Source organism: Triticum dicoccoides, chromosome 6B, assembly GCF_002162155.2.
Source record: "Triticum dicoccoides isolate Atlit2015 ecotype Zavitan chromosome 6B, WEW_v2.0, whole genome shotgun sequence".
NCBI lineage: Eukaryota > Viridiplantae > Streptophyta > Magnoliopsida > Poales > Poaceae > Triticum > Triticum dicoccoides.
Window position 1 is genome coordinate 642,456,732 of NC_041391.1, and position 25,216 is coordinate 642,481,947.

The 25,216-nt window shown below is 48.3% G+C and overlaps 1 protein-coding gene across 2 annotated transcripts; it reads right to left on the bottom strand.

Annotated features, from left to right (window-relative positions):
• Window positions 1-12,971: 12,971 nt before the first annotated feature.
• Window positions 12,972-23,395, bottom strand: LOC119322773. Of its 2 annotated transcripts, none has more exons than XM_037596282.1 (20): window positions 23,152-23,395; window positions 21,871-22,185; window positions 20,723-20,914; window positions 20,533-20,616; window positions 19,569-19,628; window positions 19,340-19,384; window positions 19,072-19,271; window positions 17,766-18,329; window positions 17,350-17,476; window positions 17,072-17,269; window positions 16,871-16,960; window positions 16,174-16,236; window positions 15,917-15,991; window positions 15,767-15,817; window positions 15,098-15,175; window positions 14,708-14,842; window positions 14,508-14,615; window positions 14,162-14,227; window positions 13,796-13,913; window positions 12,972-13,450 (listed from the first exon to the last, which is right to left on the bottom strand). In XM_037596282.1, exons 2-19 carry the CDS (start codon window positions 22,174-22,176, stop codon window positions 13,845-13,847), a joined length of 2,511 nt encoding a protein of 836 aa, XP_037452179.1. In that variant the 5' UTR covers window positions 22,177-22,185; window positions 23,152-23,395; the 3' UTR covers window positions 12,972-13,450; window positions 13,796-13,844. The 2 variants fall into 2 exon arrangements, with proteins under 2 accessions (XP_037452179.1, XP_037452180.1); XM_037596283.1 differs by having other exon boundaries at window positions 21,871-22,223.
• Window positions 23,396-25,216: the final 1,821 nt, after the last annotated feature.

Below are 25,216 nucleotides of genomic sequence, written 5' to 3' on the forward strand. Positions count from 1 at the left end.
ACTATCTTTGCTATGCTAGTTTGCTCGCTCTTGCTATGCCAATGCTACGATGCCTACCATTTGCTTGTCAGCCTCCCAAATTGCCAAGTCAAACCTCTAACCCACCATGTCCTAGCAAACCGTTGATTGGCTATGTTACCGCTTTGCTCAGCCCCTCTTATAGCGTTGTTAGTTGCAGGTGAAGATTGAAGTTTGTTCCTTGTTGGAACATGGAGATGTTGTTCCTTGTTGGAACATGTTTACTTGTTGGGATATCACAATATATCTTATTTAATTAATGCATCTATATACTTGGTAAAGGGTGGAAGGCTCGGCCTTATGCCTGGTGTTTTGTTCCACTCTTGCCGCCCTAGTTTCCGTCATATCGGTGTTATGTTCCCGGATTTTGCGTCCCTTACGCGGTTGGGCTATAATGGGAACCCCTTGACAGTTCGCCTTAAGTAAAGCTCTTCCAGCAATGCCCAACCTTGGTTTTACCATTTGCCACCTAGCCTTTTCTTTTCCTTGGGTTCTGCAGACTCAAGGGTCATCTTATTTAACCCCCCCAGGCCAGTGCTCCTCTGAGTGTTGGTCCGAACTGGGCAGCCTGCGGGGCCACCTCGGGGAAACTTGAGGGTTGGTTTTACTCGTAGCTTGACCTATCTGAGTGTGCCCTGAGAAAGAGATATGTGCAGCTCCTATCGGGATTTGTCGGCACATTCGGGCGGTGTTGCTGGTTTAGTTTTACCCTGTCGAAATGTCTTGTTGTACCGAGATACCGAGTCTGATCGGAGTGTCTCGGGTGGAGGTCTATTCCTTCGTTGACCGTGAGAGCTTGTCATGGGCTAAGTTGGGACACCCCTGCAGGGATTTGAACTTTCGAAAGTCGTGCCCGCGGTTATGGGCAGATGGGAATTTGTTAACGTCCGGTTGTAGAAAACCCGAAGTTGACCTTAATTAAAATACATCAACCGCGTGTGTAACCGTGATGGTCTCTTTCCGGCGGAGTCCGGGAAGTGAACACGGTGTTGGAGTTATGCTTGACGTAGGTTGCTATAGGATCACTTCTTGATCATACTTTTATCGACCGTGCTTTGCCTTCTCTTCTCGCTCTCATTTGCGTATGTTATCCACCATATATGCTAGTCGCTTGCTGCAGCTCCACCTCATTACTCCATCCTTCCTATAAGCTTAAATAGTCTTGATCTCGCGGGTGCGAGATTGCTGAGTCCCCGTGGCTCACAGATACTTCCAAAAACCAGTTTGCAGGTGCCTATGTTACCGTGCAGATGACGCAACCAAGCTCAAGGAGGAGCTCGATGAAGATCTTGCCCTTTGTGTTGTTTCGTTCTAGTTAATCAGTAGTGGAGCCCAGTTGGGGTCGATCAGGGACCTTTGTCGCATTTGGGGTTCTTCTTTTATTTTGGTTCCGTAGTCGGACCTTGATTGTATCTGGATGATGTAATGCTTTATTCATGTAATTGTGTGAAGTGGCGATTGTAAGCCAACTATGTATCTCTTTCCCATATGTATTACATGGGTTGTGTGAAGATTACCTCACTTGCGACATTGCTTTCAATGCGGTTATGCCTCTAAGTCGTGCTTCGACACGTGGGAGATATAGCCGCATCGAGGGTGTTACATCACAGTAGCCTCGGACTCGGTCGACGAAGAAGGCCGGCCCACCGGCGAAACCGGCAGAGCAGACGAAGCAGCTGGCGACTCCGGCATCACAGACCGGGCCGTTGGCGAGCTCGGCATAGTGGGCTGTGGCGCGGCCGGTGTCGCGGGCCGATCCGCGGATGAAGGCGACATGAGGACCCGAGCCACGGGCGAAGACGGCGTGACGGGCCGAGCCGCAGGCGAAGACGGCGTGACGGGCCGAGCCGCGGGCGACTCGGCGGCCGCTGGCAAAAAAGGCCGAGCCGCTGGAAACTCGGCGATCGCTGGCGTAGCGGACCGAGCAGTGGAGATGCTCGGCGCGACGGGCTCGTCGGGTGACCATGCATGGGCACGCGAATCGATGCCATGCAACATAGGGTGATCGACGTGCCCAGCAGAAGACGACGATGATGATGGTGAATCCTCCAACAGCTCCAAACGAGCTCCACGTCCGGTTCCTGCACCATGGTTAGGTAACAGCAAAGGAGAGTATGCAACATCATCAAATTGGTCAGAAACAACAGAGGATGAATGCAGGGATGGTGGTTCGACAGTAGACACAGGAAGGTTGGCAAAGGGAAAAACATGCTCATCAAACACGACGTCCCGAGATATATAGACACGATTAGTGGGAACATGAAGACATTTGTAACCTTTATGAAGAGAGCTATAGCCAAGAAAAACACACTTCTTAGAATGAAACTCAAGCTTGCGCTTGTTATATGGACGAAGATGCGGCCAGCAAGCACACCCAAATACCTTGAGAAAGGTATAATCAGGTTGTTCATTAAGGAGAACCTCAATGGGAGTCTTCATGTTTAAAACACGAGTAGGAGTACGGTTGATGAGAAAGCATGCAGTGGTGAAAGCATCACTCCAAAACCGAAACGGAACAGATGCATGGGCCAAAAGAGTAAGACCAGCTTCAACAATATGACGATGCTTACGTTCAACTGAACCATTCTGCTGATGTGTATGTGGACATGCTAAACGATGAGCTATCCCAAGCGACTGAAAGAAAGAGTTGAGGTTGCGATACTCGCCCCCCCAATCCGACTGGACATGAACAATTTTGTGCTTGAGAAGACGTTCAACATGTTTTTGAAACTGAACAAAAATATCAAACACATCAGATTTGCGTTTAATAAGGTAAAGCCAGGTAAAGCGACTATAAGCATCAACGAAACTGATATAGTAATTATGACCACTGACAGAAGTCTGAGCAGGACCCCATACATCTGAAAACACAAGTTCTAAAGGATGTTTCACCTCACGACTGGACTCCGAAAAAGGAAGTTGATGACTCTTCCCCTGCTGACAAGCATCACACACTGCTACATCTTTATTACTAGACAAACTAGGAAGCTCATGACGACGCAAAATATGACGGACAATAGGTGTGGCCGGGTGACCAAGACGAGCATGCCACTATGACGGAGAGACCCGAACTCCACTGAAAACGCGAGCGACGCCAGGATGCTCCAGACGGTAGAGGCCCTGGCACAACCGCCCACTAAGAAGAATGTCCCTCGTGCCCCGATCCTTAATAAAAAGATCAAAAGGGTGAAATTCACAAAGCACATTATTATCACGTGTGAGTTTAGGAACTGAAAGAAGATTACGGGTCACAGATGGAACTCGAAGAACATTGCGAAGCTGAAGATTCCTATTGGCATGTCTAGTGAGAAGAGATGCTTGACCAATATGAGAGATGTGCATACCTGCTCCATTGGCGGTGTGGATCTTGTCGGAGCCATGATAGGGTTCACGAGTGTGAAGCTTCCCCATCTCGCTGGTCAGATGCTCTGATACCATGTAAGACAATAAGTTTTGGGGAACCAGCGCAACCCTTTAGGGGTGGCTTATCTCATTATATATAATGGTTGTGTTACAATACGTACATAAGTACAGAAGCTATACATAGTCTAACAGGAGGAGGGCAGTTCCAGCAGAGGAGGAGGGTGGCGCTCGCCGGAGCAGTGGCCAGCCTAGGGCATCTTGGGGTGGTTGCTGGCCATGGCGACGACGACGCAAGCAGCCTCGCCGGTCTAGCCTGGTTGCTGGCCATGGTGACGACGACGGAGAGGAAAGAAGCGATGCAGGCGGACGATTGAAGGGATAAGATTTATGTGGACTAGCGGCACTGGGATAAAGACGTGCGTGGGACCCATGCCCACGTCACGCGCGTGCAGCGGACCGGCGCAGAAGTTCCGCCGGCACACCGATGGTAAACGTTTCCCGAAAAGAATTGGTTGTTTTTAGGTTATCTTTTCTCGCCTGCGTGTGTTGGGAACTCATCCAGAAGCTTGTCAAAACTCATGACTCTTTTTTCTTTTATTTACCATTTATTTTGTGTTTGGGTCTCCAATGCACATGACTTTTCTTGTCTCTTTTCTGCAGGAAAAGAGCGGCTCCAGTGCAGGGAGGAAAAGAAGAGGGTGAGGTGATGACTGACGAGTCCTCCTCCTCCTGTCTTTTGGCTGTGACAGGGCAGGGCGGTCAGTCAGGGATATGTATGCTCGGATTGAGACGTGCAAAGCACTCTTTCAGAGGCTCCAGTGCAGCTCTGTAATCGTAAGTACAAGGTTTCTCCCGGTCCCGGTCTTCTCTGCTCCTTTGACCATTTGTCATGCTTTATGGACGTTCAGGTTTAATCTTTAGCTTTACGATGAAACAGGGGGTTATTTTCATTTTTCGTATTGCTGGAAGCATGCTTGCAATATCATAACCAAGGCAATGTATATGCTAGGCCCATTTTTCCCCTACAAGAAAAAGGTCCATTTTTGAATGAGAACAAACCAGCTATACGTACGTACATTGTGATATACAGCTTGTTACTAGAGTGTACGTGTGTGCCTATTTTTTCCTGTACAACATGATTCGGGCATGCCTCGTTGCATCATGCATCACGCCGGCCAGAAGCAGCCACTACTCTTTGCTCTTCTGGAAAACTATCTCCCCATGTCAGGAAATCACAAACTCGTCATCAAATCTACCGCCTCCTCTGCCTGCCTCCAACCCTACACTTTGCTCCTCCCAATCTTTGTTGCCTGGCAGTAATCCCCCTCTCCCACAGTGCACACCCACGAGCAGAAGAACGAGCCCAGCGCAGAGCCATTATCCTCACCGATGAGTGCCGGCCAGGCCAGAAGCCCAGGAGCGCGCACTGATGAGTGGCACATGCCGTGTCCCCGACGCGAGCAAGCGGTAGTAGGGTGGAGCGTACGTGTGTCCAGACTCCAGACCTCGCTCGCCGCTGCATCTGCATGCATGATGAGTCAAAGACGGGGTCAGCACAGAACAGGCAGCGCGTCAGGTACGGCGCAGGTGGCACGTACAGGAAGCCAGCCCACGTAAATGCGGAGGCTTCCCGCTTCCCGTCAGTCAGATTCAGAGGTGCATGGCAATATGTGGAGGAGGGTATGATGGCCCGTGTCGATACGTACCCCCTCTATCTGTCTGCGACGCCTCTGTGCGGCAGCGTGCACGGGGCTGGCTGCCCGCTCCCTGCGGCCAGGCATGCATGCATGCATGCTCGTTTAGTGCAGGGAGCGCGTTGTGCGCTGCTTGTCACACGCGCATGCATGCATGCACGGGTGGTCGGCCTCCCCTCCCGTCCCGTTCCATGCCCGTCCATCCACTGACGTCGCAGTGCTGCGGCAGGAGCAACGGCCGGCGCGGTGTGGGCGCCGGAGTTGTCAGCAGTGAATGCTAGATGCCCTGGCAGGTACGTGGAACTTGCAAGGACGGCGTTGCTACTTCAGGTTCGCTGGCTTTGATAGGCGAATTTGACAAATTTGACTTGTAGATGAAATTAAATTACAGAATGAACTACCCGTGAAACTATTTCACACGGCTAACCTTTTTATGTGACGCCCGACACGAAGGCGCCACACTACATTGTGCAACGCCTCATAGATAGGCGCTACATGCCTGGCCAGCGTTGCATCCCAGACTGTCTAAAAATTGCTAAGTCATTGTGCAGAGCCTACGAGCTAGGCGCTGCACTGTATAGTGTGGCGCCTAGCTCTCAGGCGCTGCACTAGTGGTTGCACTACAAAATGAAGCAGCCACTAGTGCAACGCCTAGAAGCTAGGCGCTACACTGTATAGTGTGGCGCCTAGCTCTCAGGCGCTGCACACTGACTTAGTAATTTTCGGATCACACGGGTGCAACGCTGGCCAGGCGTGTAGCGCCTATCTGCGAGGCGTTGCACAGTGTAGTGTGGCGCCTTCGTGTCGGGCGCACACAAAAAGGTCAGCGGCGTGAAATAGTTTCACGGGCAGTTCATTCTGTGATTTGATTTCGTCCATAGGTCAAATTTATCAATTTTGCCGCTTTGATATACCCGTGTGGCCGCGCGCCACTGGATGGGCTGAGGATCACTACGGTCGTATCGGATGCGGCGTGGAAACAGAAGCAACGTGACGATCGGATCGGAGGTTGTACTACGTACCCCGTCCCCGTCGTAGCAGGTGCGCACGAGCAGGGGACACTGCGCCCCGATTCGTCAGCGAAATGAGCCCGTGTGATAGGACGAGGGAGCTCGATCGACCGAGTGGAGCGCGAGTGGGACGGTGGGGCTAGTGCAGGACGCGTCACGTAGATGCACTCAAGATGAGAGGCAGCACGAGGGGGCGGACCAGCGTGCAGCAGACTGCGGCAGGGGTGAACAGTGCTCGTGCACAGCGGAACCGTTCCCACGCAATAATTGCCTCGCCCTGCTCAGGTCGGCATGCTGGCTGTAAGACAATAGGCTTTGGGGGGAACCGGCACAACCCTCTAGGGGTGGCCTATCACATATATATATAATGAGGTGGTATACAACGTTACAGTATACACATGTAAATACAGTCTAACACCCTCCCTCAATCTTAGCCACTTTCCAATGAATCTAGAAGGGTAAGATTGCGCCTGCAAGTCTCAAACTGTGGCAAAGGCAATGGCTTGGTGAAGATGTCAGCAAGTTGATCCTTGGAAGAAATAAACTTGATCTGTAGTTGCTTCTGAGAGACACGTTCACGCACAAAGTGATAGTCATGTGATTGGGGTATACTTAACTCCTGAAGCAAGGACTGTATCCAGATGATCTCTGATGTGGCATTGGCCACAGCCTTATACTCAGCCTCAGTACTGCTACGCGAGACAGTAGCCTGTTTCCGAGCACTCCAGGCAATCAGGTTAGAGCCAAAGAAGACAGCATAACCCCCCGTGGATCGCCTGTCATCCGGATTGCCAGCCCAGTCTGCATCAGAATATGCTGAAAGACAACCAGAGTCAGACGGCCGAATATGCAAACCATGAGCCACCGTGAAACGAATATAGCGCAAAATCCGCTTAACAGCAGACCAATGAGTGTCACGGGGTGACTGCAGATACTGGCAGACTCGGTTAACAGCATAGGAAATGTCTGGTCGCGTGATCGTCAAGTACTGGAGCCCACCAACAATACTCCTGTACTCTGTCGCATCAGAAGAAGAAAGAAGCACACCATCAATAGCATTGAGCTTATCAGTGGTAGACATGGGTGTAGTCGTCGGTTTGCACTTAAGCATCCCAGCTCGCTGCAACAAATCCAGAGAGTACTTCTTCTGCGTCATAACAAGGCCAGCAGCACGAGAAGTAACCTCCACACCAAGAAAGTAATGAAGCTTCCCAAGGTCCTTGACCGCAAAATCAGCACCAAGTGAGCGAACAAGCGCAGTAGCAGCCGACTGAGAGGAGCTGACCAAAATGATATCATCTACATAGACCAACAAGTACATAGTAACCTCAGGCCTTTGAAGAAGAAACAATGAGGAGTCAGCAGTTGATGATGCAAAACCATGAGCACGAAGAGCCATTGCAAGACGAGCATGCCAAGCACGAGGAGCCTGCTTCAGACCATAAATTGCCTTGGACAGACGACAGAGATGATCAGGACGATCCGGATCAGAGAAACCCGGAGGCTGGCGCATGTAAACCTCCTCTGCCAAGACACCATGAAGAAAAGCATTTTGAACATCAAGCTGACGAAGAAACCAACCTCGAGTAACAGCCAGAGAGAGAAGAAGTCTGATGGTAGTAGGCTTGACCACTGGACTGAAGGTGTCTTCATAGTCAAGTCCAAAACGCTGTCGAAAACCACGAGCAACCAGACGAGCCTTATAGCGCTCAATGGACCCATCAGAATGCCTCTTCACTTTGAAAACCCATTTGGAATCAATGACATTTACCCGTGATTGTGGAGGAACAAGAGTCCATGTCTGATTGCGAAGAAGCACTTGATACTCCTGCTCCATGGCCTCTCTCCAATGAGGAATGCGCATAGCAGCTTGATACGTGCGTGGCTCAGAGGATGGATCTGCGAGAGCAGCAGACATGCACGCCACTAACCAAGCAACTGTGCCATCGTGACGTTGCTTAGGCTGAAAAATGCCACTCCGACTGCGCGTATGTGGACGTAGAGCAGCAGCAGGAGCCGGCGGAGGCGAAGGTGACGGAGACGTGACGGTCGCCGGAGATGCAGGAATCACCTCAGGCGAGCTCGGGACAGACGACTCTGGGCTGCATGGCGAAGACTGGCCCGACGACAGGGGCTCAGAGGCCATGGGCGAACCGAGAGTGGGCGAGGCTAGCTCCGGTGACACCGGCCCAGACGGCCTTGGCGAGGCGAGAGCAGGCGAGGCCGGCCCTAATGAGAAGGGCCCAGACACCCTGGGCGAGGCAGGGGCGGGCGAGGCCAGGCCTGGTGATGACTGCCCCGACGCCCTGGGCGAGACGGGGACCGAGGAGGCCGGCCCAGTCGGCGGGGTTGCAGGGCGCGACGATGGCGAAGGCAGCCCAGAAGCCAGAGGCGACCGGGCCAGGACGTCGATCGGCCGTGCATGAGCACGGAAACCGAGGCCATGCAGGGGCGCCATGTGCTCCTCATGCAAAACAGAAGGTGCCGAGGATGAAGGCGATGGCGACGAAGAGGAAGATGGCACTTCCAGAATCTCCAAACGAGCCCCACGACCAGTGCCTGCACCATGGTTAGGCAACAATAGAGGAGAATATGCAACATCATCAAATTGGTCAGAAGCAACAGAGGATGAATGCATGACAGGTGGCTCGGTAGTGGACACAGGGAGTTTGGCAAAGGGAAAAACATGCTCATCAAACACAACATCCCGAGAGATGTAGACACGATTAGTGGGCACATGAAGACATTTGTATCCTTTATGAAGAGAGCTATAACCAAGAAAAACACACTTCTTGGAACGAAACTCGAGCTTACGCTTGTTATATGGACGGAGATGGGGCCAGCAAGCACACCCAAACACCTTGAGAAAGGTGTAGTCCGGTTGTTCATTAAGGAGAACTTCAATGTGAGTCTTCATATTCAAAACACGAGTGGGAGTACGATTGATGAGAAAACATGCAGTGGTGAAAGCATCACTCCAAAAACGAAACGGAACAGATGCATGGGCCAAAAGAGTCAGACCAGCTTCAACAATGTGACGATGCTTACGTTCTACTGAACCATTCTGCTGATGTGTATGTGGACATGCTAAACGGTGAGTGATCCCAAGCGACTGAAAGAAGGAGTTGAGGTTGCGATACTCGCCACCCCAGTCCGACTGAACATGAACAATTTTGTGCTTGAGAAGGCGTTCAACATGTTTTTGGAACTGAACAAAAATGTCAAACACATCAGATTTACGTTTGATAAGATAAAGCCAGGTAAAGCGGCTGTAAGCATCAACAAAACTGATATAGTAATTATGACCACTAACAGAAGTCTGAGCAGGACCCCATACATCTGAAAACACAAGTTCTAAAGGATGTTTCACCTCACGACTGGACTCTGAAAAAGGAAGTTGATGACTCTTCCCCTGCTGACAAGCATCACACACTGCTACATCTTTATTACTAGACACACTAGGAAGCTCATGACGACGCAAAACATGCCGGACAATAGGTGTGGCCGGGTGACCAAGACGAGCATGCCACTGTGACGGAGATACCCGAACACCACTGAAGACGCGAGCGACGCCAAGATGCTCCAGACGATAGAGACCTTGGCAGAGCCGCCCACTAAGAAGAATGTCCCTCGTGCCCCGATCCTTAATAAAAAGATCAAAAGGATGAAATTCACGAAGCACATTATTATCACGAGTGAGTTTAGGAACTGAAAGAAGATTACGTGTCACAGATGGAACTCGAAGAACATTGCGAAGTTGAAGACTCCTATTGGCATGTCTAGTGAGAAGTGATGCTTGACCAATATGAGAGATGTGCATACCTGCTCCATTGGCGGTGTGGATCTTGTCGGAGCCATGGTAGGGTTCACGAGTGTGAAGCTTCCCCATCTCACTGGTCAGGTGCTCTGTCGCCCCAGAGTCCATGTACCAGTGGGGATCAATGGAGTAGGACTGACTGTGTCCCTGTGGCTTCTGCGGCGGCGGACGATCAGCCATGGCGACCTGACGAGCAAAGTTGCGTGTATCCTTCCCGTCATTTCCGAGACCAAGAAAACCCCGCTGGAAGCGCTTGTGACACTTCGAGGCCCAGTGCCCATCGCGACTACAAAGCTGGCACACACGTGGACCGCCAGCCCCTGGTAGCGTCGCAGTAGGAGGAGGGGCCGAGGCGGGTGGTGGTGACTGCCTCGAAGGAGCCCTAGATGAAGCAGAGGAGCGACCACCCTTGGTGGCGGCGTTTGCCGAGAGGGCGCCGTTGCCCCTGGATCGGCGCGTCTCGACTCGTTGCTCAGTAAGCAGGAGGCGTGAAAAGACCTCGTGTGCTGGCATGGGCGTGGAGTTGCCTCTCTCATTGATGATCTCGACTAGGGCGTCATACTCCTCATCAAGACCATTGACAATAAACGAGTTGAACTCGGAGTCGGTGAGGGGCTGTCCAATGGAGGCCAGCGTGTCGGCGAGACTCTTGACTTTGTTGTAGAACTCAGTGGCGGTGGAGTCAAGCTTCTGACACTCCCCAAGTTGGCGACGGAGCCCAGATACACGAGCCTGCGACTGTGCCGCAAACGAGCGCTCAAGAATAGTCCATGCCTCGTGGGATGTCTTGGCGAAGACAACAAGCCCAGCAACGGCCGGAGAGAGCGACCCCTGGATGGAGGAGAGGTTCGCCTGATCTTGCCCTGTCCAGACACGGTGAGCCGGATTATAGACCGGATCGTGCACGCTGTCAACCAGCGCAGGAGGGCAAGGGAGAGAGCCGTCGACATAGCCAAGCAGATAGTGACTCCCAAGAAGCGGAAGAACCTGCGCGCGCCAGAAAATGTAATTGTCCGGCGACAACTTGATGGTGATGAGATGGCCGAAGTGAAACGGCGGCGGCGGCTGCGATCCCATCGAGGAGACTGGCTGAGGTGAGACCACCGTGGAGACAGTCAGAGGGGCAGACGGCGCGGTGACAGAGGGCGCGATGGCCGCGGTTGACGCCGCGAAGCCTGCCAGCGCGACGTCCTCCGCCACCAGCGGCGCAGTGGCCAAGGGCGCGACAGCCGCGGTTGACGGGGCGGCGGCGGTGTGGGCCACAAGCCCCTGCCCGGGCGAAGTAGCAGCCGGCGGGAGCGCGAAGAGGGAGCCGACGCTCCGTGTCCCGATCGGCGCCTGAAGGGAGGCGGCATCCAGCGGCCTCGAGAGAAGTGCCGCGAGGGAGGCCGGCAGAAAACCGGTGGCGGTGGAGCCGGACGCAGCGGCGGACGTCATAGCAGTCGGGCGACGGCGACGGCGGGCACGGCGGCGGCAGCGGTGGCGGCGGCGGCGGCGGCGGCGGTTTAGGGTTTTTAGGTGGAAGCGGACGTAACCTAGCGTGATACCATGTAAGACAATAGGCTTTGGGGGGAACCGGCACAACCCTCTAGAGATGGCCTATCACATATATATATAATGAGGTGGTATACAACGTTACAATATACACATGTAAATACAGTCTAACACTCGCCGGCCGGAGAGCGGGGAGGCCGGCGGTCAAGGCTCAAGAAGAAGGCCTCCACCCCGTTGCTTTCGTCGACCGAACCGGCCCAGGGGTAGGAATGATGCCTGCCAGCCTCACGTCGCCTGCCGCGCACACGTGAAACAGGCAACGCAACGCAACACGTACTCCCTCCGTTCCAAAATAGATGACCCAACTTTGTACTAAAGTTAGTACAAAGTTGGGTCATCTATTTTGGAACGGAGGGTCCTGGGGGCGGGACGTGGGAGGGACACATGCACGGGCTGCACCGGCCGGCCGCTGCGAGGGAAGCGAGCGGCAGCGGTAGTAGCATCAGGAGGCAGTCGGGCAGCGTCTTTCCAGCCTGCCTGATCAGGCGGCGATGGTGGTACGTGCGCGTGTACCGCTGCGGCGGGGCACGGCATGGCGCCACTGGCCGGGTAGCGGCACATGCGGCAGCCAGCGGCAGTGGGGCGGTCGGAAAGGCTGGCGCATGCAGGCAAAGCAGGGGCGCGTCCAGGCTGCGTGACAGTACGAGTACGACGAGACGACCACCGGTTTGAAAGCGGTAGGTGGCGACTGCCGAGTGCCTGTGGCTGGCAGGCACATTCACTGCTACCGCCCCACGGGCAAAGCAAAGAGCAAACCCCTTCCTTCCTTTCCCTGCACACACACGCGCGCCTCCTGTAGCGTTCGACGCCCCTTGGCAGATTTGTTCGCCGGGTGGTTCCTCGCTGATGGAACAACACGAGGCGAGGAGGCCGACCTGGCCAACGGGGAACCAGTGCTGAGTGTAGCGTATCTATCTATCTATCTAGCGGCCTGGGCTCATCAAAAGGAGGAGGCCAACATGGGACGGGTTCAAATCGGTCTCTCTGATCCGATGTGAACCAAAGGCGGGAGCAGTGGTACGTTTAGGCTGCCGGGCAGGGCAGGGCTACCTGACTCGAGACGCTTCTTTCTAGGCCTTTTTCGCTTTGAATGGGACACTGTAAAATGGCTCTGTGCGAACGGAGTCAATGGCGCTGTGCCGTCGCAGCGACAAGAGACAGGCGGTAAGAATCTGGCCTACAGCAGTAAACTCGAGTCAGTAATAATGGTCGCAGCGATAGTCCAATGTGCAGAGCCGATGACTGAGACCTGACGCGCCAGTAAATTAACTTCGCCTACAAGAGATAATTTGGAATTTCATCATGGCAGGCCTGCAGCGTCTTGCCGTCTTCTGCCTTTTTTTTTTATGAAGTTGCCGTCTTCTGCCTTCAAAGCAGTGAAGGCAGACTATCGGCGTTCACATAAGACGGCGGATTCGGACAAGGCCGATCAGGATGGCATCTTGCAATAGTTGAGACGGCTACAGCGTACAGGGATGTGAACAAAACCGATATCAAACTCCAGACAGCAGGTCATGATTTGATGAAAGTACTCTGTATATCACACTCCAAACTTTTTCTGTACAACACAGAACGTCACACGGCAAAATTGAGATACAGATAGTCCTTCGACATTGCATCAGTTTTAACTCTAGTCTGTGCTTAAATTACTGCGGTATATGTTTCTGGTTGTCTGTCCCCGTATACGAACTAGCTGCAGAAGTGACATTGGGATCCCACGCCCGACGAGTTTGCATTTGTAGGAAGAGCAAGCCAGAAGGTTCGTTATGGCAACGACTACTGCCTACAAAGTCTTCTGATGAAGTAGCAGAGCTAATTTACAACAGCCCGACGGGCATTTTCTGGTATTACATTACCTGGATCTCCTCAATAATCTACAGCTTCGCCAACAGTATACGGGTTGTCCCTTGCAGCTTCTAGTCCACTATGAGCTGCCAATGTGATCAAAGGCAGCTTCTACGATGGTATGTACAGTTGAGCTCAACGTTGAAAGGCTGTGATGCAAACAGATCCAGCAGATGTTATTTGAAGGTGAGGTTTTTAAAAGCAGGTATACAACATAATTGATAAAGCTGGTAAAAGACGGTTAGCTACAAAAGCAATAAAGCTGATGGGCAATGCTAGCACAGGGAATTTTCTGTCACATTTCGATTTTTGGGGTGCCAATGAAGGTCTACAACCAAAGCTACAGACCTAATAAAGTTATGACCCTGTACCAAAGGGCTAAGGAAAATGCTAACGAAGATTGAAGTTATAAAATCGTGTAACTATTATTTTGAAAGAGGGCAAAGAAGTGATGCACAACATTACAATACAAAGAGCAAAGTTTAGTTTTGCACCTTGGAAAAATCATGTCGCTGATGACAGTCAAATCGTCAGGAGAGAGACTCAGTCCTTCTGATAAAAGGAGAGAACTAGGTCTGTATGTACCGAGAACAATTGTGTGTCCAGAAACAGCTGTCAACAAAATCGAATGAACTGCATATATTAGTCTGTGCCGCAGTATATGTCTCACTGAACACGCATATGCCTATCATATGTAAAATGGCAAAATCGATTCTTGCAAAAGATATGAAAACTCAACCAAAAAGAGAAGACTTCTAAGTATTGCTCAACCTGAGAATCAGGACCTTGAAGCGTTGTCCAAATATGGTACTCAAACTAGATTGAAGGCAATGAAAATGGGAAGGCTGCAAATTTAATACCTTCATAAAAGGCCTATCTCGGGCCGGGAAAGAACCAATGAAGCTCTCTCTTAAAATTAAGGAAACCTGTGTAAAGACAGCAAAAGACAGTCAGTAACTAGGGGTGTTTTATATATTAAGAAATAGACTCGAGTCAACAACAAATATTCTACACATGTTTACAGTTGGCAACTGACAGTTCTTCTTATGATTATAAAGAAAAGACTCAAAATTAGCAACGAGTATCCTGCACTTGTATATATCTGCTGATAAAATCCTGTTTAGGAACACACTGGGGGCCCAAGACAATTCGTTCAACAGATAAAGGCACACAAGAATACACAGACCATACATTTTAACAACATACCTTGTCATTGTTGGATTGCACATTGGTAATCGTGTGAGATCTTAAGTTGGAGCACAGAGAATCAAGGTGGGATCTAAGCACTGCCAAGAAACCTTTGGCTGCTTCCACCTGTATGCTCAGAAGTTCAGAATGATGTCAGAAGTGAAAATCCACAGGATACAGAAAATGCTTATACTTCAGCACAGAACAACTAAACAAACCTGGGCGTCTGTGCATTCATAGACAGGGCGCTTCCTAGCGAGATAACTTTCACCCACAAGTCTTGAATGATACGGCCGCAACGCAGAAAGCAATTCTTTCTGTTGTGGAAGTTGCGGTACTGAAGCAGACTTAATCTACATCCAGCATGATTTCGTCCATCAGTAATAGCTTGTCGCATTATTTACATCATCAACCATGATACTACAGCATTAGATGCTTTAAAAAATTATACTACAAGTGAAACTGATGATGTACAAGTCTCCAAATCAGCAAATTTGTAAAAAGGAAATAGGAAAGCACTACGCAGGCAATACACAGTAGTGGACACAATTTGTCTCCAGAAAGTAATAAAATATCACAGGTAAATAGGTAAGACACTTTGCAGGCACCTGATTCTTGTTGGCATCAATTATCACGGCATTTGCTAGCCTGGATTGCAGATCAGGTGTTTTGTGCTGCACACCAACCTAAACATGAGAATAATTGTTAGTCGTGGACCAGTCAGTTCAAATTAAAGGGCAGCCCCAGTGCATGTAGCTCCCGCTTGCGCAGGGTCTGGGGAAGGGTCCGACCACTTTGGGTCTATTGTACGCAGCCTTTCCCTACATTTCTGTAAGAGGCTGTTTCCAGGACTTGAACCCGTGACCTCATGGTCACAAGGCAGCAGCTTTACCACTGCGCCAAGGCTCCCCTTCACCAGTCAGTTCAAATTAACTCAACAAAATTTATTTCAAATAGATGGTGATCGATATAGACCAATATCTACATATTTGGTGTTCACCCAATGTGAGATATGTATCTCTCCTTCAATCCCATCCCCCAAAAATATTCCCTTCTCATCCCTCCCTGGCTTGCTTGGATAATGGATAGGCAGAACAGATCCCATCACTTCAGACAGGCGGTAAATTTAGCCCAATTTTCTTGCCTTTTTGTAGGGACTGGGCCTAACTGCCTTCCATCAGCCTTAGTGTGAAGACTAAAAACATATCTCTACCGTTTCTCCACAATTTTCTCTACTTTAATCAAACCAAAATATGTCAATAAGCTTGGGAACTCACAATGTATGGAACAGGCGCGTCCAGAAAATCCAGCATGTCATTTGGCAAAACCTGTATTAAATGATGCAGACATCACAAGAGTTAAGCATGAATACATTGCCAAGCCATCCAGTTCAGATCTGAGCACTCAGAGGAACAAAATGTAAGTACCGGTATGAGTAGACTCTGCCACTGATATGGTCGTATTAGAGGTATTATGGATAAAACTGAAGCTGAAAGCATTCCCTGGTCATCAAAACAATATTCTTTATTAAATAACAACTCATGTATGATTATTCTGTTTGCCATAACAGAAAATTGTTAGCTAACACACAGATCAAGAAAATTATCAGATTAACTGGTGTGCAATATCAACACAAAAGGTGTGAATAAGAATGTCAAAACATGTATGAAGGTTGGAACAGTACCAAATTAGAACAGACAATAACAATCTGTTTCTCCAGGAGTGCGGCAGCAAAAAGCGTAATTACCTGTCAACAAAATGAATTCCAAGTTGGTAACTACAGGTAAAATTAAGTGCTCACAAGCAAGTTATAGACAATCAGTTTGTGTGCTAAGACAGATAAAACTAGAGCCCAAGAATGTAGAATGACACATCAATCAATCATTACAGTAAATAAAGGCATAAAACATTTACTGCAATGGAAGTGTAGCAGTACAGTGTAACAAAAGTGATGCCAAGGATCAAGAAAGGAATGCATTAAAGTGGATAACACACTACATGCACTAAAGCAACCAATTAAAATTCCATGTTGCCCTCTTTCAAGAACAAAAGGGATTCTTCACTAACAAGGTTACATCATATACTTAAAGAGTAAAACTAACAGATGATGCAGTTTTCAAAAAAACTGACAATTTTGTTGTGAACTGTTTACAAATCCGATGTGCACATCGAACATGCAAACCAGACACTTGCAAATATTTGTGACTACAGGTTCAAAATTATAATAAGAAACAATTAAACTCTTGGCAGGGGGCTCTCACATTTTGTATGTTTAGATGTGGGTTTTCCAAAGACAGCCTCAAGCAAATAGCATGATAGAAGAAATAACTAGGTTCCGCAAAGGAAACATTTCATCCCGGGAATAAATCAGGGATACTTACATGTTCCAACCTGAGGCATCCACATATTGTTGCAACAGCCCATGTGGATAAAGCAGTCGATTCCTCTTCAGCGAAGAGTGCATTACGCATCTGAAATAGGACTAGACATGTCACGTGCATATTATTGTTCTTATAGACGTGAACGTTACACCAAAGTAGGTCAGCTAAATGCGTAATGCGGTAATGCATCCCATAAATTACCTCAGCCACCTCTAAGCTTGTATCACGTGACCGAAGATCAATAGTCGACCCGGCAAGATGAAGAGCAGTTTCACCTGGCCGGTGAAACTTCAATGAGTGCAGGTGCTCCAACGGATGAAAATTAAATGATGAACCCCTGACAGGACACTGCAACTGGTAGTACTGACAGACAACTTGTAGAGATCCATACTTTTTGGCCTGGAGAGAACATCAAGTTACTCAACAAATTCACGGATAGGAGCTGAGCAAAATATTGCATAATTTCATCCATACAGAACCTTAGCCCATCGCAATATACTGTTGTGCCCGACTACGTCTCCATGACCAATGGAAGATGGCTCCTCCAAGTCCAAGTCGGGGGTATCATTTCTCAAATTTATGCTTTCAGAAGGAGAGTCTTGGGAACTGCAGAAAATGGTGATAACTGTTTTACTATTTTAATCAGGGACTGATGCACACGTAAAATATAGTTTGCAAACAAGCGTGCTTCGCATTCATGACAAGAGAATCTGAGGTAAGAAAATAAGAACTGAGAGCAGCACAACAGTTCCCGCCAACCTTTATTGGTTATCTAGCTATAATGTTAAAAAGTGTTCACAGCAACATTAGGGGTTAAGACTAGGCCGATTGTGTGTTGAGGAAAACAGCAGGCTGTGCTAGAAGCTAATTGATTTGGAGGATACCATAACCATACCTTGGTGATGATTCAGATCCTTCACTAAGGCGAGACCGTATAAGCGGCAAGATAGTATCATTGACAAAGATATCAAGTTCTCCATCATTCACATCTTCATGTGAAAGAACATGAGAATTTTCCTTGGTATCAGATTCATTCGGAATGATGGGTAAGGAATCCGGTTCATCAAGCTTAACTCCAGATACACCAGTCGCTGTATCTTCTGAAACAGAATTGTCAGACTCTTCTGCGGTATAACACTGAGTAGCTGTTCCTGTTACAAGAACATTTTGTTCTTCTTTGACAGGAGAACCACTTTCCTGTTGGACTTCTTGGGAGATGAAATCCAGTTGGTTCTCCCTATACTCAGAATTGCTGTCCGTGTCAGAGAGCTGCTTTGGAGAAACTTCCACACTTGGTTCAAAGGATTTTTCTACTGTTGTACAACCAAAATACAGTTCCTGTCCTACGATTTCGGAGCCTTCACAAATATCACCATCCTCACAGTCCTCTTCAGGCGATAATGAGGTTAGCATGCTAACACCATCCGTGAGCCATTCAAGTCGTTCTTCCATAAGAATACTGCATAAGAAACACGGCAGACACTTACGGAGAGGCAAATGCAAAGGGTGGACCATCAATGTTGAATGTGTGATAGCATCGAAGACACCCATGCAAGAATGTTTGACAAAGACTCAAGACAAATCAAACAAAAAGCTTCCAGAATGTAACATTAAGACCTTATTCATACAATGCAAAATTTATGTACTGTAATTAGAGGACAGTAAAGTACTGTGCAAAATATGGAGCGGTTATACTAGTTGCAGGGTTGAAACTATACAGATAGATCCAAAAATAGAAAATGTATCTGTAAGGTCATCAATGCAACATAAAGCTCAGACATAAGGAATATTGGTAAATTATACTCCCTCCGTTCCTAAATATAAGTCTTTTTAGACATTTCAAATGGACTACAACATACGGATGTATGTAGACATATTTTAGAGTGTAGATTCACTCATTTTACTCCGTATGTAGTCACTCGTTGGAATCTCTAAAAAGACTTATATTTGGGAACGGAGGGGGTATGAATGAATAACTTGCAAACATAACTTCTAGAAGAAAAAAATAGAAGAATTTTGTAACTTCATTACAGATTAAGTAGAAAAATAGAAGAAATTTGTAAATTCATTACAGATTAAGTAGGTTTCCATTTCTACCACCTCAAAAAGATTGACACACCAAAATACTCAAACTGAAGAGAAATTCAGATATTACAAATACAGTAAGATAACCGGAGATAATGGAGAGCACTGTACGCTACCTCTGCAGCACCCCAAAATGCAGTTCAAAGAATGGCAGCCTAGACAGGATGCAATAACACCGTGGCGTGGTTACTACATAACGACTCCGGCGTGGAAATACAGGTTTCTCATTCGTGAGCATCGAAACTAGCTTTGAGGGTCTTTGTACAATCTCTTCCACCAATACACAGCATCCATATAATGTAGGATCATCAGCAACCTGCGAACTCCTCAATGTCAGAGCCCCAGTAAGGTGAAACGGTGTAAGAGAGAAAGATGTAAATATACCTGTAAACGGAAGACGAAAGATTGATTGCTTTCTTTTAGATGTTCCTGAAAAAGACAATATAAAAAGTAAGATTCACATCAGAACCCCAAATAGACTAGATTAAAAAGAAAATATGTAATACGTTACAACTGTAAATTTGCGGCGTAGTCTGCAATGTGGTTGGAGGAGAAACTTCACGACTACAGAGATATTATAAAAATAAAACACGAACTGAGCTGAGAAAGTCACCTGCCCTAGGAGAATTTCGTTCAGCTCGCTGAATGAAGGAGTCCGTTCAACAGCATTAACCTATTACAAATGTAAATATAGGTAAATTATTTGGTAAGAAGTGTTTCTATGCTCTTCTTATAAGCTCTGCACAAATATTGAGGAAACACTAACAACATGAAGCTAATTCGGGCATGAAATTAGGATTATGGACCACATTCAGCCACAAAATTTAGCAGTTACAGATTTGCCAGACAGAAAGTAAATTCTATTTCTCTGAGATTTCCAAGATTTTTTGTACGAGGGACAACACTATATTAGTCGATTGGAGCATACAGAAAAAAAGGGGTGGGTATGGGTGTTTTATGGCGAGGGCAATGGACATACTGAAACTTGATAGCCGCCAGATGACTATTTCTAGTTTCACTGTTTTTATCGACTAAATTTCCTGGTACTGCTTGTTCTGATTGCATATTTACTTGGCAACGCTGGCATGTCACCGTATGTCCAAAACAGTCTAAATGACCACCTGGTCCATAGCCCATAGGAGTGTGTCTACTCCAGCCCTATATTCCAAACCTGTCTAACTGACACCCCAGGCTTTTCTCTAATGGATCCCCTGAGGAGATTTTTGTCACGCTATTGCACTATTTCATACATGGTGGATGTAGACAACTAGGCTGGTGCCAACTATTTTTTTTTTTACTTTGCCTTCTTCTCTCTCGACGTCCCCTCACTCTGTTTCCTACACAAGGGCATTGCCGACTTTTTTATTGTATTATAATTTGAAATGTAACCCAGGTGGCAAGTTACAGTATTATGAACTGAACCAGACATAACAATTATGTCAACCCAGTAAACAAGATATAACCTATACAGGAAGCACCATAAAACTTGGTAAAATTGAAGTTTAATGTATAATCGTTGCAAACGTTTATTATAGAGAAATGCAAAGTATCAGGGTTATGTAGTTCGAATGGCAGACCTGTGCACCTCCAGGAAGGCAGAACGAGACAATATCCTTGTACTTAAGCGGAAGAGACCTCTCAGGGGGGTACGCAAAAAGGACCTGAAGGACAAGACAAAATATCCTGAGGTTCAGACACATGAAGAAAGGCAGCAATAGGACCTCCATTTTATAAGAACATGCAACAATAGATGATGTGAGTGATAACCTGAGGTTCCAAATTTGATACGGCATGAACTTGGTGGTGGTTGTTGCCAAATATATGTCTTGATTTCTTTGCATCATCATCATTTCTCCCTAGAGCAATGTTTTCTAGCTCATGGATATCTGCCTGAGGAGGAAGCCCAACAATCACTATGCTCTCAAAAAGATGTGATGGTTCTTTGATGCACCTATTACCCTGTTCCAACCAAAAAAAAAAGAACTTGAGGCACTATGCTCTTCGACATTTGCCAAAATTACCAGTCCTACTACTTCCAAAATGATAGGCCATTTCAGCAGTAAGTAGTCGGCAGCCGGCCAAATAGAAGCAAGAGTCTACATTACATACCTATCTATTGCACTTAAATCAGATTTCAGTAGAACCCCAAAGGCAAAAAAATTGTGTATGCAGGCGTAATAAATACTTATACACTTGTGTAGAAGGTACTTGGGTATGCAGCCCAATTTCAAGGTTTACAACAAAGGTAATTTCTCCTTGATATCAAAAATATGAGACTACTTCACACTATGACTAACATGAATATCCCAACAGCAGAATAGCTCTCGCAGCTCACAAGTCAAATACCAAACCTCTAACCCAAGCATAACAAAGTTTTTCATAAGTTTTAAGTAATTTAGCAATAATTGATCAATCACTGCTTGATAGGCTCCTAACCAAAAAGATTCCAATTAAGAGCTATCAGTGATAGGACTCCACTTGTATCAAACATGGAGTATAATTTTCTCTGACAATGACCCTTCAAAGCAACATTGCATGAATGTAGACATTAGAGCAATACAGATAACAACACAAATGGCATTGTGTCATGTGACCGCACATAGATTATGTCCTACATAGAATAGCGGGAGAAAATCAAGTAGATATTGTTTGTAGCATGAACTGCAAACACGAGTTTTATGCTTGAACAATAGCTGCAAACAAAGACACTTTGAGTCACTGAACAACTACAGAAAATTGACATGGTTTGGCTGAACTTATACCTAGTAGTTTGAAAAGCCAGGTATCACATCAATCATTAAAATTACAGCTCTGACTAAGCACCTTAGTTAATCAGCATAGTATATCCCACATTCCCACACCACGTAGAGTACAATAGATAGACATGAATTGAACATAGGTAGTGACATACATACCAATGACTTCTGCTGGAACCTCGACCACTGCCGCTTGTGTGTCGTGAGGACTTCTGGGTTGTATGGTCCAGACACTTCGGGTGAATTTGAAAACCCTTTCATGATCTTGGAGAATTGCTGCTGCAGCTTCTGCATTGGGCTGCCACTCTCTTCCCCAGACGAATAGACGACGGATGGCCGTGTTGGTTGCACGGTGGCAGCTGAAGCAGCGGCAATAAATGCTCTCGCAACCTCTTCGGTTGATTGCATCAGGTGTGATGTGTTGAACTTAACCCCTTCAGACCCATCATTCTTGTTATCCACCATCCTAAATGCCTGTTACTCGTGCAAGCGAGGATACATTCATTTCAGTACTGTGATCAAGAACACGAAGACAAGCCATATAGCATCAGGAAGTAAGAATTAGTAAATCACAGGAGCACTTACAAATTAAAATCCCATCTGATTAAGCTGTGTTTATATAACCGAGTATTTGGCTATGTATATTTATTCTGTACAATTTTCACGCTCAAATAGGAGCTGAATAACATAAAACTTGTCCACATTTGGTTCCACTTTACCCAGTTGTAGCATGTAGCCAACAAGTAAACCATGTCATCAATCAGCTTTGAATCACCTAAATTCAACTGGACCGGACCTTATCAGCAATCACCCACATAATAAAGCAGCTAAATTGGTGACAGCTCCCTGGTACGGGACAACAGAATCAGCTTGCATCTCACTCCAACATCCAGCCAGAAAGCCACCTAATAACTAACTGTGCGTACTTTTTCCGGTAGTATCAAAGCCATAACCCAAAAGCGCCCCACCGAGTTGGCCACGCACCTTTTCCGCTAGTATCCATCACCAGGAAGAGCATACGGCGGAATCTAAGAAAAGCAGCACCGGATCAAAACAAACCCACATAATCCGACGCTGCTATTATTGATTCCTTGGTTTTCTTATAAGACTCTGCTATCGGTTTCTCTGCCTACGAATTAAACTAAATCGAGTGTGGAAGTGTTTGGGCTGGACCGAAATTGCAGAGGCCAGACCAACCACTCGATCTCGGAGTTTGACCCGGGGGTCGCCCACCAGAATCGCCGTTTGACTGCTGCCCCGAACCCCCCTGCCCGCCGCGCAAGCAGGAGGAAGCAATCGCGGCGCGGGAACCGCCCGCCCCGGAGTTCAGGCCGCCCCCGGAGATCGACGGCGGGGGCGCCGGCCGTCGAGGAAACGCCCGGGAAGATCCGCGTGCAAAAAAAGAGAGAGAGAGAGAACTAGGAGGGGGCGAGAAATCACCTGGGCGGGGAGGGGCTTCGGGTCGGCGCCGCTCGCTGATCCCCCTCCGCTGCTGCTGCTGCTGCTCCGCGCGCCGCCGCCGGCCGAATGGGTGGACGGTCTGTCTGATGGTCTTCTCTCGCCTGCCTTCCTTTTCCGTGTCTGTGCGGGCTAATGAACGCACGCACGCACGCACGCGGGCTTGGATCCGCCGGATTAACGCACGGCGGGCGGCTCGTTACGAGCCACGGGATGGAGTTTTAAGTGGCCTGATTTGGTTTTTGGTCTGGGTTTGGGCAGGGGATCTCGAAAGCGAGTTTGTCGTGGGCGGCTCCGACTCTTCTCTTTGCTGCTCCGAGGACTCGCTGGGGGCCACCGCCTCTCGCTGCGCGTGGGCCCGGGCAGCGGCGGGTTGACCCGGGCCGGCCTGGCGCTCTGGCTGGCCCTCGGGTGTGCCGTGCGCCGCTCGCGGCCACGTCCCGCGCACGGCTGGCGCGTGGACAGCTCTGAGCGGAGCCAGAGCTGCACAAGGCTCTTTTTTTTCTGTTTTTTTTGGCCAAGTTCTGATTTTCTTTTGACATCATTTGCCAACGTCTGATAGTTGTGTGTAGTCGGCAGCAGCAGCAGGCTGGCGGGAACGCGGGAGATTTTCTTTGCTTGATGGAGCACCATCATCATATTCTAAAAATAATAGTGTGATTATTTCTGGTATATATTCTTTTTTTCTGTATGCAAATAATACTGCTACTGGTTAGGAGGCGTCCAGCAAAGCTTAACGTTCGCGGCCAGCTTTCGTGTCAGCCGAGATTTTATACGGCGATAATGCTTGATGATGCGATGCGAGTCGTTATATGTCCCATTCCAACAAAGCATCGATCACACCCTGTGTGTGTTTTGGACTGTGGATAGCTACGTTGTGGATAAGCACGCACGCAAGGGACGCTTGAGGATGGTACTGATCGGAGGAATTTCTCGCTATCTTCGACAATTCGTGTCCCCAAACTTTCTCCTTTTCTTTCTTCTACTTCTTTATTTTTGAAATTATTTCTTCTTTTTCTGTACTGATGATGATGACGTACCATGTGTTCTTCTTTCGTGCATATTGTTTTTGCGAGTTTGGTCGTGGCAAGGTTCACGAGGTGTGATGTGCATGCGAGGTGTGGTATGCATGCGTTGGACTTGATTCCGGTCTGTGAAGACTGGGTGGAGAGACACAGTCGCTTTTTTTGACCGGTTCTGGTGAATGTAGGCCGATGGGAACACAAAACTACCACGCACAACCACTCCCACTTTCGATTGATTGACTACTCCGTTCCTGTGGCTGAATCGATCGATCCCGCGCCGTGGTTGCCGCGCGCGCCTTAAATTTGATCCGGCCGTGAAGCTTACGTCTGCCGGCTCGGCTCTTTGCACGGTGGCCAGGGAAGACGTGCGGCTGGTACAGGTACACCAGTGGTTGTTGCACCCTTCCATAAACGCTCAACGGTGCAACCATGCTCGCGGCGGCCGCACCGGCGTGGACGACGGCGACGGCGAGTGCCGACTGCCGAGTAGGACGCGCGCTCTCTCTCTCTCCTTCCCCGTCATCAACAGGATCTCCTTTCATTTATTTGGGACATCACCGGCGTGGCGAGGAAACCGCCCGGCCCGCACGCACGGCGCCACTCTTCGCTTTGTCAGCTTTTATCGCCGTCATGGTACCACGCTATAGTTGTAGTCAGTGTCCCCTCACTCCGCAAAGATGATTTTTTTTAATGTACTATACTACTACTTCGTGCTAAAAGAAAATTCTTAATTCTTTTTTTTAGGGTCAGAAAAATCTTAATTCGATAAGTGAGGATGGTCACAACTCACACGCGCTGGCAGACTGCCTGGGCACGTATCAGACTTGCACCAGCCCATTCCCGCATGGTGGGGAGCCGGCCCGGCATGGGGAACATGCATCCATGCAGAAACGCCGTGTGCCTGAAGCCAGCTCTATTCATTTCGCGTCCATCCTTTGCTCACCGTGGCGAGCGATCCGGCGCTTTTCCTCTTCGAAAAATCACTCGAGCGATCTGGCTCATGTTTTAGATTTGAATCGGCA